Source organism: Pituophis catenifer, unplaced genomic scaffold, assembly GCF_029215685.1.
Source record: "Pituophis catenifer annectens isolate HBS135680 unplaced genomic scaffold, rPitCat1.0.hap2 SCAF_1, whole genome shotgun sequence".
Lineage (NCBI taxonomy): Eukaryota > Metazoa > Chordata > Lepidosauria > Squamata > Colubridae > Pituophis > Pituophis catenifer.
The window spans coordinates 190,863,785-190,879,874 of record NW_027256881.1 but is presented as its reverse complement, the minus strand read 5'-3'; the positions used below and the strand labels follow the sequence as shown (position 1 = coordinate 190,879,874).

The window sequence follows — 16,090 nt, the reverse complement described above, 5'->3', positions numbered from 1 at the left end:
CCAATTTTTCCTATTTTAAACCTTGATATAGTCATGAGAAGTGCTACCTATACTCCCAGAGGAAGTGTTGCTAGCACCGTTTGGTGAAAAGGAATTTCATTAAATCTTTTCCATTCTGTGTTTCAGGATCTTATGAACCCTTCAGTGATATCCCTAACACCAGATACCTTCACTGAACTAGTGAAGAAAAGGAAGAATAACGAAATCTGGGTGGTTGATTTTTATGCTCCGTGGTGTGGTCCCTGCCAAGCTTTAATGCCAGAATGGAAGAAGATGGCAAGGGTAAAAGCAAATATTGCTTATTTTTAGTTGTCTTAGAGTGCATACAGCATTTTTCCCCCAAAATACCATCCGTGGAAACTCCCTCAGTGTTCTGTAACATTTAATTTTAATATACTTTGTCTATCATAATTTTTTACATATTTTTTGTCTGTGATAAAAGAACTCCTGTCCTGTTCCAGGGGAAGCATACACAAACCCCTAGAGAGATGGTTGCAAACTTTACTGATACATCCGTGAAATAAATAAACAAGAGGAAAAGGAAATGCAAGTGCAGTTGCACACATGCCCAGAGCAGAGGAAACAAGTTCCCCAAAAGCTTGCTTTAAAGTTCCAGTCCAAAAGAGCAGGTACAAGAGTGATCAAATGAAGTCCAAGGGTTGTAGAAGATTCATCAGCCAGTTCCAGGTCCAAACTCAAAGGCAGAGTAACAGAGGTGGAAGGGACCTTGGAGGTCTTCTAGCCCAACCCTTTACTGAAGCAGAAAAACCTATACCATTTCAAACAAGTGGCACTGTCCTGTCTCTTCTTAAAAGCCTCCAGTGATGGAGCACCCACTACTTCTGAAGGCAAGCCGTTCTATTCAAATTGGGAGTCAAGGAAATTAAAAGTTGTTGCCAACAGAGAGGCCTGAGCATGCTGCTCTTAAATAAAACAACCCCAGTGTTGGAAGGGTAATGTTCCTTTCTCTATTCTGCTCTCCACGTGGCAAGCCCTTGTACTGGAGGGGCGAATGATGATAACTTAGGGTCCTGATCTTCCGAGATTGGCAGCAGCTGTGCCTGCTGGTTTTCCTATATTTCTTCTGAAACTCCTCAAGCAGCAGTTAGTCCAGCAATTATGGAACTGGCCACTCAATGTTGGTTTCCTCATCTGAGTTTAAGCTTGCCATGACAACTATTGATTTAGTCCATTCAGTATTTTCTTCCCTTTCTGTCATAAGAAGTAGGCAGATAATAGACTTGAACATAAGCAGGGTCCAAGTTACCTGCTTGCTCCTATGAATTGCATTTTTGTAGCGGATACTGATACTCCAAAACAACTAATTCCCTAGTTTGAATTCATTGGAATAGTGCAACAGATTTTTAAATGCAGTGAAAATAGACATTAAATAGGGTTATGCTTTTCTTTTGAAATTATTGAAATTCCATATCTGATTTATGGCTCTGGTCTGTTTAAATTCCTCAGTTATTTTGAATAATGCATTGCTATTCATGGCATAGAATGTCGGAGAAAAGAAACCCAGAAAAAGAACATTAACTCATGCAAACACGGGGAAAATGATAACTTCTTGGCTGGTTGATTACAATTGCAAAATATAGTCTTTAGGAACAGGAAGATGCTACAAAGAAACATCTCCAAATTGCTTTTTCCCTTAACTTTCGTACAAGCAAATTTGGACTAGAAACTCACTGGAGAAACTTAGCTAGATGAACATCAGCTGTAGTTCATCCGATTACTACCATTTCATCTTTAGTTTGTTTTCATAATGAGATCTTAAAGGTTTGGTTTACTATCATCCCCATAACCATTATACACATATAAAAACTCCCAATTCACCACCTAGGACACTGATGGCTAACCTTTTTCTCTTCGGGTGCCAAAAGTGCATGTGTGCACGTGCAACAGCACCCATAATGCAATGCACACGCATGTGCACACACACTCCCGTACATGCAACCCCCACACGCTGCCCTACGCATGCGCACAAGGGGTGGGATTCAAAAATTTTACCAATCTGCACCACGGGGGGGGGAGGAGGGTGCGTTTTTGGCCTCCCCAGGCTCCGGAGGCTTTCCTCGAGCCTCCAGGAGAGCAAAAATGGCCTTCCTCAGGCTCTGGAGGCCAGAAATGGGCCTGTTTCTGCACTTTTGGAACGCGTGCAGTGCTCCTCCCGTACACGCGCACATGACCCCGTGCATGCATGTGTGTCTCCCAGGCATGCGCCCCGCCTCCTGCGCATACCAAAAATTAGCTGGCCGGTGGGAGGCACATGCACGTATGCGCAGTGGACGTGAGCTGGGTGACAGCTCACGTGCCCACAGAGAGGGCTCTGCGTGCCAGCTGTGGCACACGTGCCATAAGTTTGCCATCGTGGACCTAGGACATAGGCTCATATAATTCAGAGGCTTTTCATTTTGGAGAAACAGAGAGGTGTGCATTCTTTCCTTTCACACCCAGTGTGGTGTCTTAACTGAAATCCATGCAAAAATAAAGATAGTCTGGGGGCCTTTTCTAACATGTATGTAATTGGTGCACTAATATGCAGGGCAGCTACTTTTTTTGCTGTCTCCTCAAAAGATGTTGCTTTCATCTCTTACCCTGCCTATGAGTGAGATAGTATTAAATTGTCCTTAGTTGTACTGGTGTTAAAGAGGTATCTTTCCACTTATTCTGACACTGCCAAAGAACAGCCTCAAGCTGTATAAAATCTGTCAGGGTTTGTTTCCTGTTACATTGGAGGGAAATTGAGTGAGTTGAAACAGTCCATCTATAGAGGGATGATAAGGAGACTACCAAATTTCATGTCAGTATACTTTCTTGCTAACTCAAGCCCTGGGTACATGCCTGGGGAGAAACTCGTAGCAAACTCTTCAGATGACAAGGTAATTGGGTAGGTTTTATTTAAAAAAAACATATTTATTTTTTTATTGCTGTTATGTTTGGATGGTTTATTGGAGCAATTTTTACAACTCAACTAGAATAATCCAATCCTTTGTTTTAGTTGCTGAATGGACTGATTGTAGTCGGTAGTGTGGACTGCCAAAAATATTTTTCTCTGTGTCATCAAGAAAATATTCAAGGCTATCCTGAAATCAGGCTGTTCCCACAAAAATCGGCTTCCTCTTATCAGCACTAGTGAGTAATGCAGTTGTTCCTATTCCAGTCTAAATTCATGCAAAAATGCTTTAGTTAAAAATGCTTGTATGTGTGGTGTATTTTGAAGATTTGAGCAAGTATTTATTTATTTACTTATTTATTTGCTTTAATTTATATGCCGCCCTTCTCCGGAGACTCAGGGCGGCTTACAATGCGTTAAGCAATAGCCTTCATACTTTTCTATATTTATACAAAGTCAGCTTATTGTCCCCACAATCTGAGTCCTCATTTCACCTACCTTTGAAAGGATGGAAGGCTGAGTCAACCTTGAGCCTGGTGAGATTTGAACTTGCAGTAATTGCAAGCAGCAGTTGTTAATAACAGTGCTTTAGTCCACTGTACTACAGGCTCATTTGGGTAGATGGGAAAAATAATGATGGTCTAATACAAAATTCAGTGATTTGGATTAAACCTATTCATTACAGTTGTGTACTATTTCATAACTGAAAGCATATTAGTAATTTGGCATGGCTGGAAATGCAACTATAGCTGCTACTTGCAACTCTTTAAATTCATTGCATCTTTTTCCAGGATTGCACAGCAGCTGCAGAATACAACCACACAATCCAGGGGAAGTGTACAACTCCTTTAAAGAATTGAATATAGGTGCTATATAGGTGCACCTTACGTATTCCAAAATATCTTTTTTTTTTGTTTCCGAGGTCCTGTTGCTCAATATTTGAACAATAGGATCTGTAGTAATTTGATCACTCTCTTTTTAAATATTTATCAAAAAGAAAATGTATAATATGACTTATATTCAAATGTCACTATTCATATTTTGGATCTCACCGTTAACTAAACTAAATGAGCATACTGATGTAGGTATCCTAGCGTAGTGCTTTGTTGTTCTTTGGAATAAATCTCTTTCTGCACCATTTTTATTAGCCAGTTGTATTTAACTACTCATTTGTGGAATTCCTGCCCTTGAGATGTGGTGACAGAATCTAGTGTAGGGACTTTAAAAGATGTTTAGATAAATTGGGGTGAAATAGATCCCAATAGCACCTATTAGGGATGACTGCTGTATGAAACGCCAGATGAGGGCGCACTATTAGTCAGATTCCGGGTAAGGATATTTTTATGCAGATCTTCTCAAAACTGAATCTTTTAGAAGAAAGGTAACTTTGTTTTTTTTTATATGTATACCTTTCAACAGTAGCTACAATGGCTGGCATCGAGATGCCTATTCATTGCGAAGATGGGCACTTGGGTGAGTTGCTTAGCTCTACTTTTTCACAACTTGATCAAACTTTTTTTTTTTCTTTAAAAAATCAGTTTGCCTGATGAAGAGTTCTTAGAAATGTGGAAGTTTATAGCAATGGTTATAGCAATGCTTTTCATACTATATTGTAGGCAAGTGTATAATGCATCTTCTAAAACCAGTAATTCTGGCCTACCCTAGCTCCTTTTGATGAATAAATTTTTGGAGTTGATTCAGCATTTAAATAGTTGGAGATCTTCAAAATTTTATTAAGATTCTAATTAATCTTAATTAGAATTCTAATTAATCTTAATTAGAATTAAGAATTGAGTGATTATAATCACTCAAATAAAGTAAAATGTTACTTTTTTCTGAAACTCAGGCTGATCAGTATTTCAGTAGGTGCTCTTCATCTTTGATGATGATAAATGTGCAGTCAAATGAACTTTCATAAATCTCTGCTGTTAAGAATACTGAGTTGTTTGTTGTATTCGGAGATTCTCTGAACTCCTTCACATGAAGGTACTAACTTCATTGTTGATTTCACTGGAATCCTATGGCTCTTCTGTTTCTTTAGTTATCTGCCTCAAGTGTCTCTGGACCTGACACCTCAGGCCTTCAGTGATAAAGTTCTGAATGGAAAGGAGCATTGGGTCATTGACTTCTATGCTCCTTGGTGTGGCCCTTGCCAAAATTTTGCTCCAGAGTTTGAGATACTCGCAAAGGTAAATTTTTATGGTTTTCCAGCATCAAGAAAATATTTGTTCAATTTAATTTGCTTGATGTAGACCCCAAATTATATCCCAACCAGGATATCTAGCATTTTAATCTCTAGATTATTGTTCTCATTCAAATACAGTCTCCTGTAGAAGAAAATATATGTAGCTCAGGGTTGAAATGTGGAATCCTTGGTGCTTTCTAAGCTTGCTTATTTGTGTGTGGATGTTTCGTTACTTAAATAGATGACATCAACAGTGAGCAACATCACTGATGAGCAATATCATGATGCTCCTAACATCACAGTGGGTGCTCCTGATATCACAATGAACACCTAGGTCACTGATGGCTAACCTTTTCCGGATCGAGTGACCAAAGTGCATGTGCGTGCAAATGCACGCACATGCATCCGAACCCCCAAAATGCAATGCGCATCCGGTCCCCATGCATGCCCCATGCTCCCATGCATGCACCCCTGCCCCCCATGCATACGCACACAGACCCCCACGCATGTGCCCCTTGCAAGCACACACAGCCCATACACATGCACCCTGTGCATGCGCGGCAGAGACCCAAAGACCAGCTGGCCGGTGCACAAGCATACGCAGCAGAGCTGAACTGGGGCAACGGCTTGCGTGCCATCAGAGAGGGCACTGTATGCCACCTCTGGCACACAAATTGCAAAACCGGGCTCGTTGCCAGAGTAAAATGGGAGTTGCCGGGAGAGAGTTGGAAAATTAACTGGTATGCAATTTTGCATTAAAACTCCCCTGCAAAAAATCGGGGGGTAAAGGCTAAAAGCACAGTTAAAATCGCAATAAAAGACGAAGTAAAAAACTTAAAAGCCGAGCAGGAGAAGCATATATCCTACCAGTCCTCCACCTTGGCTCCGCCTCACGGACCTAGGTAATGTCAATCTAGCTAAGGTCATTAGTGAGCACCAAGGTCTTCAAATATAATCTCTCAAAACTCAAAAGTTGGCAATAACGGTTGAAGCAAAACAATAAATGGAGTCTATGTCAGAATTAAAAATGTTGACAATACACTTACCTAAGCATCATTCTTTTCTGGCAACTAAATTATCTATTAGCATCTAGAAAAAATAATGGCAAACTTCATTAGCTTATTTGGTTTGGTGGTTAAAGTGCTGGCCTAGAAACCAGAAGACTGTCACTTCTAGGCCTTCCTTGAAAGCTAATTTTGTGGTTTTGGACCAGTTACTTTCTCAGCCCCACTAACCTCACAGGATTGTTGGGGGGAGTATAGGAGGCAGGAATATGAGGTATTTTTGCCACCTTGAATTACTGTATTTATGTGCCGATAAGCCAAGATCATCTTATCTCTGAATAGGTATAGCCACAAATCTATATGGTATATATAAAAAAGGTGGGATAAAAAAAATGAGGAGGAGACGATCACGAGCAGGGATAGTTTGTGGGACAGAAAGTGTCTGAACCTGAATTTTGAAAATCAGTTTCAGTCGCTCAAGCACATGAGTGTGACTTTCTCACAGGAATTCACTGTATAATAGATAGTTCAAAGGCCGCTTTCCCAGGATCTGCTTGGTTGATTTTTGTCCGTATTAGTAATGCTAGAACTACTTTATCATTCCAAACAAACAAAACCTCTTAACGGCAAATCCTCAAGCGAGGAATGGACTACATTTTGGGGTGGGATGGAAGTTCTCTCCTTTCCTTGAAACAGCCTAAAAAGTTGAGAATTGCTGAACCAAGATCCATTGATTTTGATTGAAGCTCTTGAGAACTGATTAGTTAGGAAATCAGTTATTTGGGATGACAGAAGCATTAACTGCACAGAGTTATGAGACTGGAGTGTTATAAAAGTTTGAATGAATGAATGAATGAATGAATGAATGAATGAATGAATGAATGAATGAATGAATGACAAGTTAACTGCTGTCACCTAATTGCTTAGTAGTAAAACTAATTGTTAAGCTAATGGACTTTAACATGCAGCTCCTTTTCTTTTTTCCCCCGTTTTAAAAGACGGTTAAAGGAAAAGTGAAAGCTGGCAAAGTTGACTGCCAGGCCTATGCTCATACGTGTCAATCTGCTGGCATCAGAGCGTATCCCACAGTTAAATTTTATCCTTATCAAGGAACAAAGGTAAGCCATCTATATCAGCAGTTGCAAGGAGTAGATTAGAATATTTGAGGGTTAACACCTGTGTCATCTTGCCATAGTCACTCTTTTATGAAAACCTGCAGGAAAGCCACCTTCCAGTGTAGACATGTGGTACTAGATGCCTGGTTCTCTATCTTAATAAACCATGGTTTGCTAAGATTGATATAGGATGGGCATTTACAAGTGTTTTTAGAAAATACATATGTGTAAATTAATATATGTTCCAAAATAATCTTCTTGTGTTATCTTAGAAATGCATCCAATAAAATGTACCTGGTCATATGCAGAGCCCCACTCACTGATTATAAGCCCACCTTTTAAGTACTGTAAGCCAAAAAGAGGTTGTGGGGGGATTTCTTACTCCTGATCTCTCAGTATTAAGCTATGAAATGTATTTGAATATAAGTAGCTCGGGTTGGTAGTTGGGCTGTCGGTCTAAGCTCCGAGCTTGGCAATTTGGTTGCAAACCTTTCATCGCCATTCGAGGAGACATCGTCAGTGTGCTTTGAATTGTGCTCATCTGTTAGAGCGCTGGCCTTTAAATACCTTTTTATGTGATGCAAATTAGTAAGGATGTTGTTTGTTCCGCTACCATGACTCAGAAGTAGCCAAACAAACAACATCCACACTAATTTGCATCACATAAAAAGTTATTTAAAGGCCAGTGCTCTGACAGACTAGCACAATTCAAAGCACACTGACAATGTCTCCTCGAATGGCGACAAAACTTTTGCAACCAAATTGCCAAGCTCAGACCAACAGCCCAAATATTAAGCTATTCTTTATTTATATGTATCACTTTGTTTTTCCAAAGACAACAGTATCAAGCCTACATATACATTGCAGTGGTGGATTTCTACCAGTTCACCCCGGTTCAAGTGAACCGGTAGTGGCGGCGGGAGACTCCGCCCAGATATCTCTGCCCGTGCGCAGAAGCGGCGCGTGCAAGTGAGCACATGCCCACGAGCGAACCAGTAGTGACAGGATTTGAATCCCACTACTGATACATTACCTACATAAGCAACACCAAACATTACTATTAAACCATCTGTAAATCTGTTTGTTCTTGTATGTGCATGTATCTTGAGCAGAGCTGATCATTCTTTCTTGCTCTGTTTTTAAAGAAAAATATTTTGGGTGAGCAGATTGAAAGTCACGATGCAAAAGTCATAGCCGAACTACTGATGGAGAAAGTAGAAAGCCTTAAAAAAAAGAAAAAACAATCTTCCAGAAAAAAGGTGGGCAATATTTTATAAGGTATTTTTTCAGAAACATACCTTCATGTTATTATCTTGCAGCAACCATATCTTTGAAATTGTTAAGAGCTTTCACATTTGCCCTGCAAAAAATCAGTGTAATGATTAAATGTTAACAAAGAGATTTTCCTGAATATTTACAGCCCAGATACAGTAGTAGTTGCTCCTGAAGGTCGAATAACTTTTCTGAATATTTGATCAGATCACTGAAATTTGGGTTTCCCATCTTATTGGATGATCAACTACTAATACGAACCCCTCCTTCATGCCCTCCAGATATGTTGGCCTTGGTGACTGGAATTTGGGTTGCTATATGCGTGCCAGGTTTGAGAAACTGCCAAAAAGCAAAAATGCCATGTAATACAAGCCTGGAAAAATGCATCCTATGAACAGAAAACCACTTTGTTTCCAGAGGATGGCATTCTTACATTTCCTTTCCTTTCCTTTTTCAATTTCAACATTTCATGGTTGAAACTGAATCATTTCAAATATTTGCAGTTCGGTGGAGTTAAGAAGACTGACTTTGAATGGGTCTGCAACCCAAACAGGTGGTAGTAAACAAAAATCTGATATGGGAGTCCTTTGCAATCCCTGGGAGATCATTGCAAAATAACAACAGTATGTTCAGGAAAAAGAGTGAGCCATAAGATTTAATCCAAAGAGGAAAGGGACCGATATTGAACAACTAGGAAATATTTAATACATTTGTAACAAAGTTAATGAAAAGAGTTTTCCTCTCTTTAAGATGTAACACAGCTCATATTCCTGTAGCAGGTAGGACAGAAGAAGCTGGGTTCTGAGACTACGAATGCAATAATTTCTCAGTATTTTACTCGCTCAATCGTGTTTTCTGTTCTTTTTTTCCCTTTTCTGAAAACCAGGATGAACTCTAAATTAAGAAGTGAATTCAAATCATAGTGAATCTGCAGCAGTGGTCTGATCAGATCATGTTCCTCAAGAAGAAAAGGAAATGCACTGAAATTCCTGGGCACATGAATCTTCTACAACTATTAAGGAACATGTTCTGAATCATCCAAAGTGTACATTTAGTAATAGAGACGTCAACTCCGGCAACCAGTTTGGTACCCTAACTGCACTTCAGGAAGGCTGTTCTTCTTTGATTGTGGACATGGGACTTGATAGGTAGTGGGATTTTTTTCTTTTTTCTTTCCACCTTCCCAATCGTACTCTAGAGAATCATCTTTCTTGTGTTGAAAAAAGAACCTCAATAAGATGGCAGGTGAATAGTCTTTTCTTCAAGATAGAAAGACTAAGCAAATCTCTTCGTCTCTGAGGGGAAAAGACTCAACTTTGGTGCCGTCTCTGAGAGAAAAAGGCTGATCTTCCGTTTTACTGTTAGTGTGCTTTGTCAAGGATTCACTGAGTAAGCTAAAGATCTAGGAATGATCAATTCCCTTTAACATTCAACCCTCTTTATGTAGAATATGAGTTATCCCAATCTCTAGACTATGTTGAAGGACACTCAGATCAACACAAACAACTACATGAAGATTTCAGTGCATGGCAGCTAAGAGAAAACCATGCTTGGGTTGGTAGAACATTTTGTGGAACACCACTGTAAGTGTTCAAAGAGCAATGACGTCTCTAGGGTCATACAGTGAACTCAATTCAGCAGCTGGCAGTACATGCACAAGGTTGCAGTGTTGCAAGCTAAAGCAGTTTGGTTTTTCATCCCAGGCTAAAGGGTTTCCTTCTTCAGATTGTAATAATATATCTAAGAACATTAATGAACAGAGGGATTATCCATCATGGCTTCTGTCATGATCACTTGAAGCAACAGTGAGATACTATTGGCGTGGAAATTCATTGATTTCAGCAAAACTTGCTTCCAGGTAATCAACTATAGAAGACCAGTTTAAAGCTTTTTACATCAAAGCAGATACACATTTTAAAAAAGCAAGCCCATAAAAAGATATATCTGGATGGAATTTTTCCAGTTCAGAGTACACCTATTTCAGTTTGTGCCACAGCAGAATTATTCTGTTTTTTAGAGCAGGATAGTCAAACCTGCATCTGAGGCGTGCAGTGTGCTTTGTTGCCAGCCTACTCCTATGTCTTAAGAAGCAGAATTATAAAACATAAATGTATGTTTCAAGTGCCTTCTGAACATTTACTGATGGTTATGGTTACTTTTGTGCAGCTTGTAATATTGGGAACCTACTTAAGATAGTCTCATTAGACTTGTTCAAGGATTGAGAACAGTGTCCTTGATGCAGTATAATAAATACTCATCTGATGCCAAATCAAGACCTATAAAATTATGAAACTTATTTCAGGTTCTTAAAGTCTTTATTTCACTTGTTCTCACACCTTTCCTTGCAACTCTCTTGCTAGTTACTTGAAAAAAAATCTTTCTCTGCTTAAAAATGAAGTGTGTTTTAATATTGACACAAGATTTGACACGAGGCAGTGTTGTTTTAAGATAAGGACACCACTTTTCACACTTACAGCTTTTTTTATTATATGTCATCAAGTTGAGGTCAATTATTGGTGACCATATCCTAATTGTTATTGACTTCTTGTATGTGTAATATTTTTCTGCATATGGAAGGATCAGGAAGAATATATGTACTTCCATAAACTGAAATATCCATACCCAGATGTAATCAGTGATAGCTGAGCTAGGAATGCATACCTTGTTATAAAATTTCCAGATATGCTTCTTCCAAGGCTAAGGTTACAGACATTGCTGGTGAATAGAAAGCAAAACAAGAATACGATTTTGTCTGTAATAGAAAACAATAGATAAAATGACTACATCTATTGATAAATGTTTTTATTCATCAGTTTCTCATATAGCCTATTTGGGATGCAGGATTCATTAATGTAAAAAATATTTTAAAATGCTACCTTGCAGGAAGAGGGAGAAAAAGCTGCCTGCCATTTACTTTTACTCTTAGAAATTGACTTGTATATTATTTTCTGTATACCTGAGAATGGGTTTTGCTAATAAGGAAACTTGATTTATGACAGGGTTTGGAAGATCTCTTAGGCTTACCTACCTTTGAGCTCCTTGATGATACAATCTAGGCCAAAGATTCTACACTGTAGGAAAACACTCCTATATTCTTGAATGATTAAGTATGTAGTCATACTTTTGGATACTAGACTGGAAGATGATCAAGCAATTGAAGAAACACAGAATAAATATTTGATTAATTGGGCTTGCATTTGAAGAAGACTTAATGTAAGTAGCCCGAATTCATTTGTGAAAAGGGCCCATTATTGGCTATAGTATTGGGAGTCAAATATATGTGAAGGCACAAAAGCTAAAACAACTTGTCTGGGGAAAATATATATACCGTACCTGTTCCTGGGTGCCTGCACTTCTGTGTACTATAAAGAGGACCTTTATAAACGTTTGGTGTGAGAATGGCAATTCTGTTTTAAAATCAGTTGTAAAGTTTACAAATAAAAAACACTATTCTTTTTAGCCCTTTTAAGCAGAACAGATACAGAGCTACACTGTGACTGACAAAAGTTCTTGTCTCACTCCATGATTGTATTGCAAACCAGAGTTTATGATAAATTAAACTGTATTTCAGGATTGTGATATGTAATGTTTGTCAGATTTTTTTTCCTGAATGTGTTCTTAACTGTCTTGCTTCTTTTCAAAATTCTGAGAATCTTTAATCAAGAGGCAAAGCTCTAGTGATGGAAAATGAACTGTGTCTGAACTCCATCCATCCACTGCCTTAGTTTCTCAAAGATCCCACAGCAAGTATCTGTGGAGCAGATGTTGAAACCCTGATTCCGTACTAGCTCTCCTAAAAAGGGAAAGTTGGAGCCTAGGTGGAAGTTGCCCAACATGGCTGGATTTCAAGAGGACACACCACCTTCAAGGGAAGTGGCATTTTACCCTCCCTAAAAGTGGTATTAATCACTAAACATGTCCTATCAGCCATCTTAAGGAGCTAAAGGACCCTATTCACTTCCTCAGATTTCACCAGTCCAGAAATAAATAGGCCTATTAGTTCCAGCAAAACAGGCTTAAACCAGATCTGTATACAGTTTTTATATGAAACATTTTGAATATCATTACTCATATTTTTTGTTGAAGTATTATAAACTGCCCAGCATTTCAAATGTGGTTTCATCATAAATTTCCATTTATGATGCCATCATAAAGTGATACAACCATTAAATATCCTTATGATGGTAGCTGCTACATGCAGTGATGTATTTGTTTTTCTGGTTGGCGAATCAAATAGGCCCAAAATGGATGCCTGGTTTTTCATTTTGAACAAGAGTGGTCGATCCAAGTATCAGGGACACCTACCTGGCAGAGGAAGGGAGATCAAAATTTGCAAGATGGACAAAACCTCATGATCAAAATTGCCTTTTTAGTGCATGTGACATTGATGAGTCACACTGCCATCTTGCAGATTATCACGCACAGACAGATGTATGCACAATGCTCATGCCATTGCAGATACCTCCTTCAGTGTCCTTACACTCCCTATCCAACCTCCCTCTTACTATTTTAAGTATATTTATTTAACATCGCTCAGCATGTTTCAAGTCGGTAGCCATTTCCAGTATTGTTTTTACCAAATGCCACCAGATCTCATTGTAAAAGGGGAAAAATGATGGGTGGTTGTAACCCAGAATATTGTTTGGAAATATGACTTGAGAAAACAAAGTGGGGGGAGGATTAGAGTACAGTGAGGAGAACTATACTTACTTTCTACTAAATATCTTTTATCAGCCATTTTGGGTATAGTCCCTCAGCCATTACACATCAGCTATTTATTTTATTTTTATTTTTTTTTAATATCCACAGGATGCTCTCAGAACTAAAAATGGGCTCTTTTGGCCTAAACCAGTTGTGCTATAGAAACACTACATGGATATCATGAATTTAAAATTTCCCGAGGAAGGTTTCATCCTTTTCCTAGAAATCAAAGAACTAATCAAAATGCTACCGCAGTTGTTCCAAGGATTTTTTTTTCCCCAAGTCAAAGATCATCAGTCACAAAATCCAGGAAAGAAAGACTTGTCGCTTCAGCCAAATAAATAAAAGACTTTGTTTTCGTGCAGGAAGACAGGCTATTAGAAGCCAAATTCCCAAAGCAGACAGTTTCAGCAAATACAACCTTCAGATCAAGCATCTGTGACATGTCCAGAAAAAATAAAGATAACTGAACAAGAGAAGAATGTATTACACTTGCCCAACATGTTTTGTAATACTCTGCGAGGCAATGTATGAAGTAGCAAGTCTGATGGGGGCAATTAGTAGCTTTTGATTCCTTATGGAAACTCCTAACTATATTTGCACATTGGACACAAATCTGCTTGTCCTGCCTCAGAGAATATCTAGGCGTTGATGGCGGGGGGGGGGGGGCATGACAGAAACAGACCTGTCTATTAAAAAAGAAGCAGCCATCTTGGCTGAGATCTCAGGCCTTTAAAAAGTTTGGGGGGAGAGAGAGTGTCACCGTGGCTCAACTGGAGTTAAGAGACACTGGATATGGTGATGGTAGGCTTAGCCATCTCCATTCCCTTTCCGTTTCACCTTCCCCCTGCGTAGGAGTGAAAAGCAAAGCCAGATGCCCTCCACCCCCCATCTTATTTCATATTTTAGGCCCTTGTCCCTAGAAGGAGATTGAATCTTGCATTGCCTCTTTTTTTTTTTTTCCAGGTTCACGTGACACAGCTGAGCAGGGGGAAACAGTTTAAACTAAAACAAGCCTGAGGCTATTTGGGGAGAAAACTAATCCTCTCTTATCCTCCTGCTGACTCAGTTTTTTGTGTTCTGTTGAAGTGTATTGTGCAAACCTATTAGCCTTGTCACATTCAGTGAAATCACATTATCCCTTGTAAGGGCAATAAAAGAGATTTCTGGTAATGTTTAAGGGGACCAGATTTTTGGGAACAGAGGAGGGAAGCAGATATATAGACACAAGTACAAAGGGGTGAGGCAGTGCATATTTGCAATTACCCCCTCCAGCTCTGTTTATCTATTTGGCTGAACACTCTTGCCTTAAGAGTAAGCCATAATGAGTTTGCTCATGCTAAGTCAAAAACAAACTGCAGAATCAGAGAATTAAAAGAGACTTTAGAGGCCATCTAGCTCAGGGCAGGATCTACTAGAAGTTCTCTGAAGATGACCCATAACATGTCTGATTGACTCTCCCACTTTGCAGTCTAGAAACTCTTGTCTCAAACTTTTTTTTTTACATTTTCTTCTGCAGTAATCAAGACCTAAACTTGGGCTTGTAGCAGATGTAGTTTTGAGTTCTCTTCAGGCAAGGAGGCAACCCTGGGCTCCTTGCAGATCACAATACTGCAATTCCTTTGCAGTACTTCATGAGATTATCATCATTAGTTCGCCGTGAATAAGCATCAGTAAACTGCAGCCTTTCACCCTCCTTGGTGCTTCCTTTTTGTTCTGCCTCTTCCAACATCCTTGCCAAAAAAAAGCCAATGCAGTCCTAAGCTGCCTCAACAGAGGAACAGTATAGTGGTGGGATTCAAATTTTTTTACTACCAGTTCTGTGGGTGTGGTTTGGTGGGTGTGACAGGGAAAGGATACTATAAAATCTCCATTCCCTCCCCACTCCAGGGGAAGGGTACTGCAAAATTCCCATTTCCTCCCAATCAGCTGGGACTCGGGAGGCAGAGAATAGATGGGGATGTGGCCAGTCAGAGGTGGTATTTACCAGTTCTCCGAACTACTCAAAATTTCCGCTACTGGTTCTCCAGAACTGGTCAGAACCTGCTGAATACCACCTCTGGAACAGTATCAAGATCATACAAAGTGTTAGTACCATTATATATTGTTTTGAGAAGACCACACTTGGAATACTGCATCCAGTTCTGGTCACCATGATACAAAAAAGATGTTGAGACTCTGGAAAGAGTGCAGAGAACAGCAACAAAGATGATTAGGGGGCTGGAGGCTGAATCATATGATGAATGGTTGCGTATAGTCTAATGAAGAAAAGGACTGGGGTGACATCATAGAATCTTCCAATATTTGAGAGGCTGTCACACAGAAGAGGGGACAACCTATTTTCCATACCACCTGAGGGCAAGACAAGAAATAACTAATGGAAACTTAAAGAGAGATCCAACCTAGAATTTAGGAGAAATTTCTTGACAATGAGAAAAAGTAATTATTGAAATGGCTTGCCTTCAGAAGTTAGGGTTAAGGTTGGAGTAAAAGATTTCCAAAGTCCCTTCCAACTCTGTTATTCTGTATTCTGCCAAGATCTTCTTTGGTCTCCATGTTCACAAGTTCAAGCTTGGTCCTTCATTTTGATATAAGTATCTATAGTCTAAGAACACTGATGCTAAAACCTGAAGCTCCAGAATGTGGTGTTCATATAAATATGAATACATCTCGAGGCATTCACATAATAATCATGCTTTGAGAGCAGCACCAGTTGTCAGTTGGCTTCTGTCCTCAAAAGAAGGCGCTTGCTTGTCGCCTTTAAAAACCCTGCATGTTTCAGAGCCTGAATATAACTGGGCATACCTTTTTCCATTGATATCTCTCTATCTTATAGGACCTAACAAGGCAAGCTGCTTATGTAGCTCCTTAGTCAGAGGGGTCTTTTCTGTTGGTCTCCCTGTCCTCTGGAATA

General features: G+C 39.4%; 1 protein-coding gene across 1 annotated transcript in view; it reads left to right on the top strand.

Annotated features, from left to right (window-relative positions):
- The window catches only part of DNAJC10 (DnaJ heat shock protein family (Hsp40) member C10), a 29,758-nt gene extending 21,278 nt beyond the window's left edge, over positions 1-8,480 (top strand). The window contains exons 16-21 of the mRNA XM_070934050.1: positions 127-282; positions 3,005-3,138; positions 4,319-4,372; positions 4,941-5,088; positions 7,087-7,206; positions 8,349-8,480. Of these exons, the coding sequence (XP_070790151.1) occupies positions 127-282; positions 3,005-3,138; positions 4,319-4,372; positions 4,941-5,088; positions 7,087-7,206; positions 8,349-8,480 (744 nt within the window). The remainder of the gene's footprint in view (positions 1-126; positions 283-3,004; positions 3,139-4,318; positions 4,373-4,940; positions 5,089-7,086; positions 7,207-8,348) is intronic.
- The last annotated feature ends 7,610 nt before the right edge of the window (positions 8,481-16,090 follow it).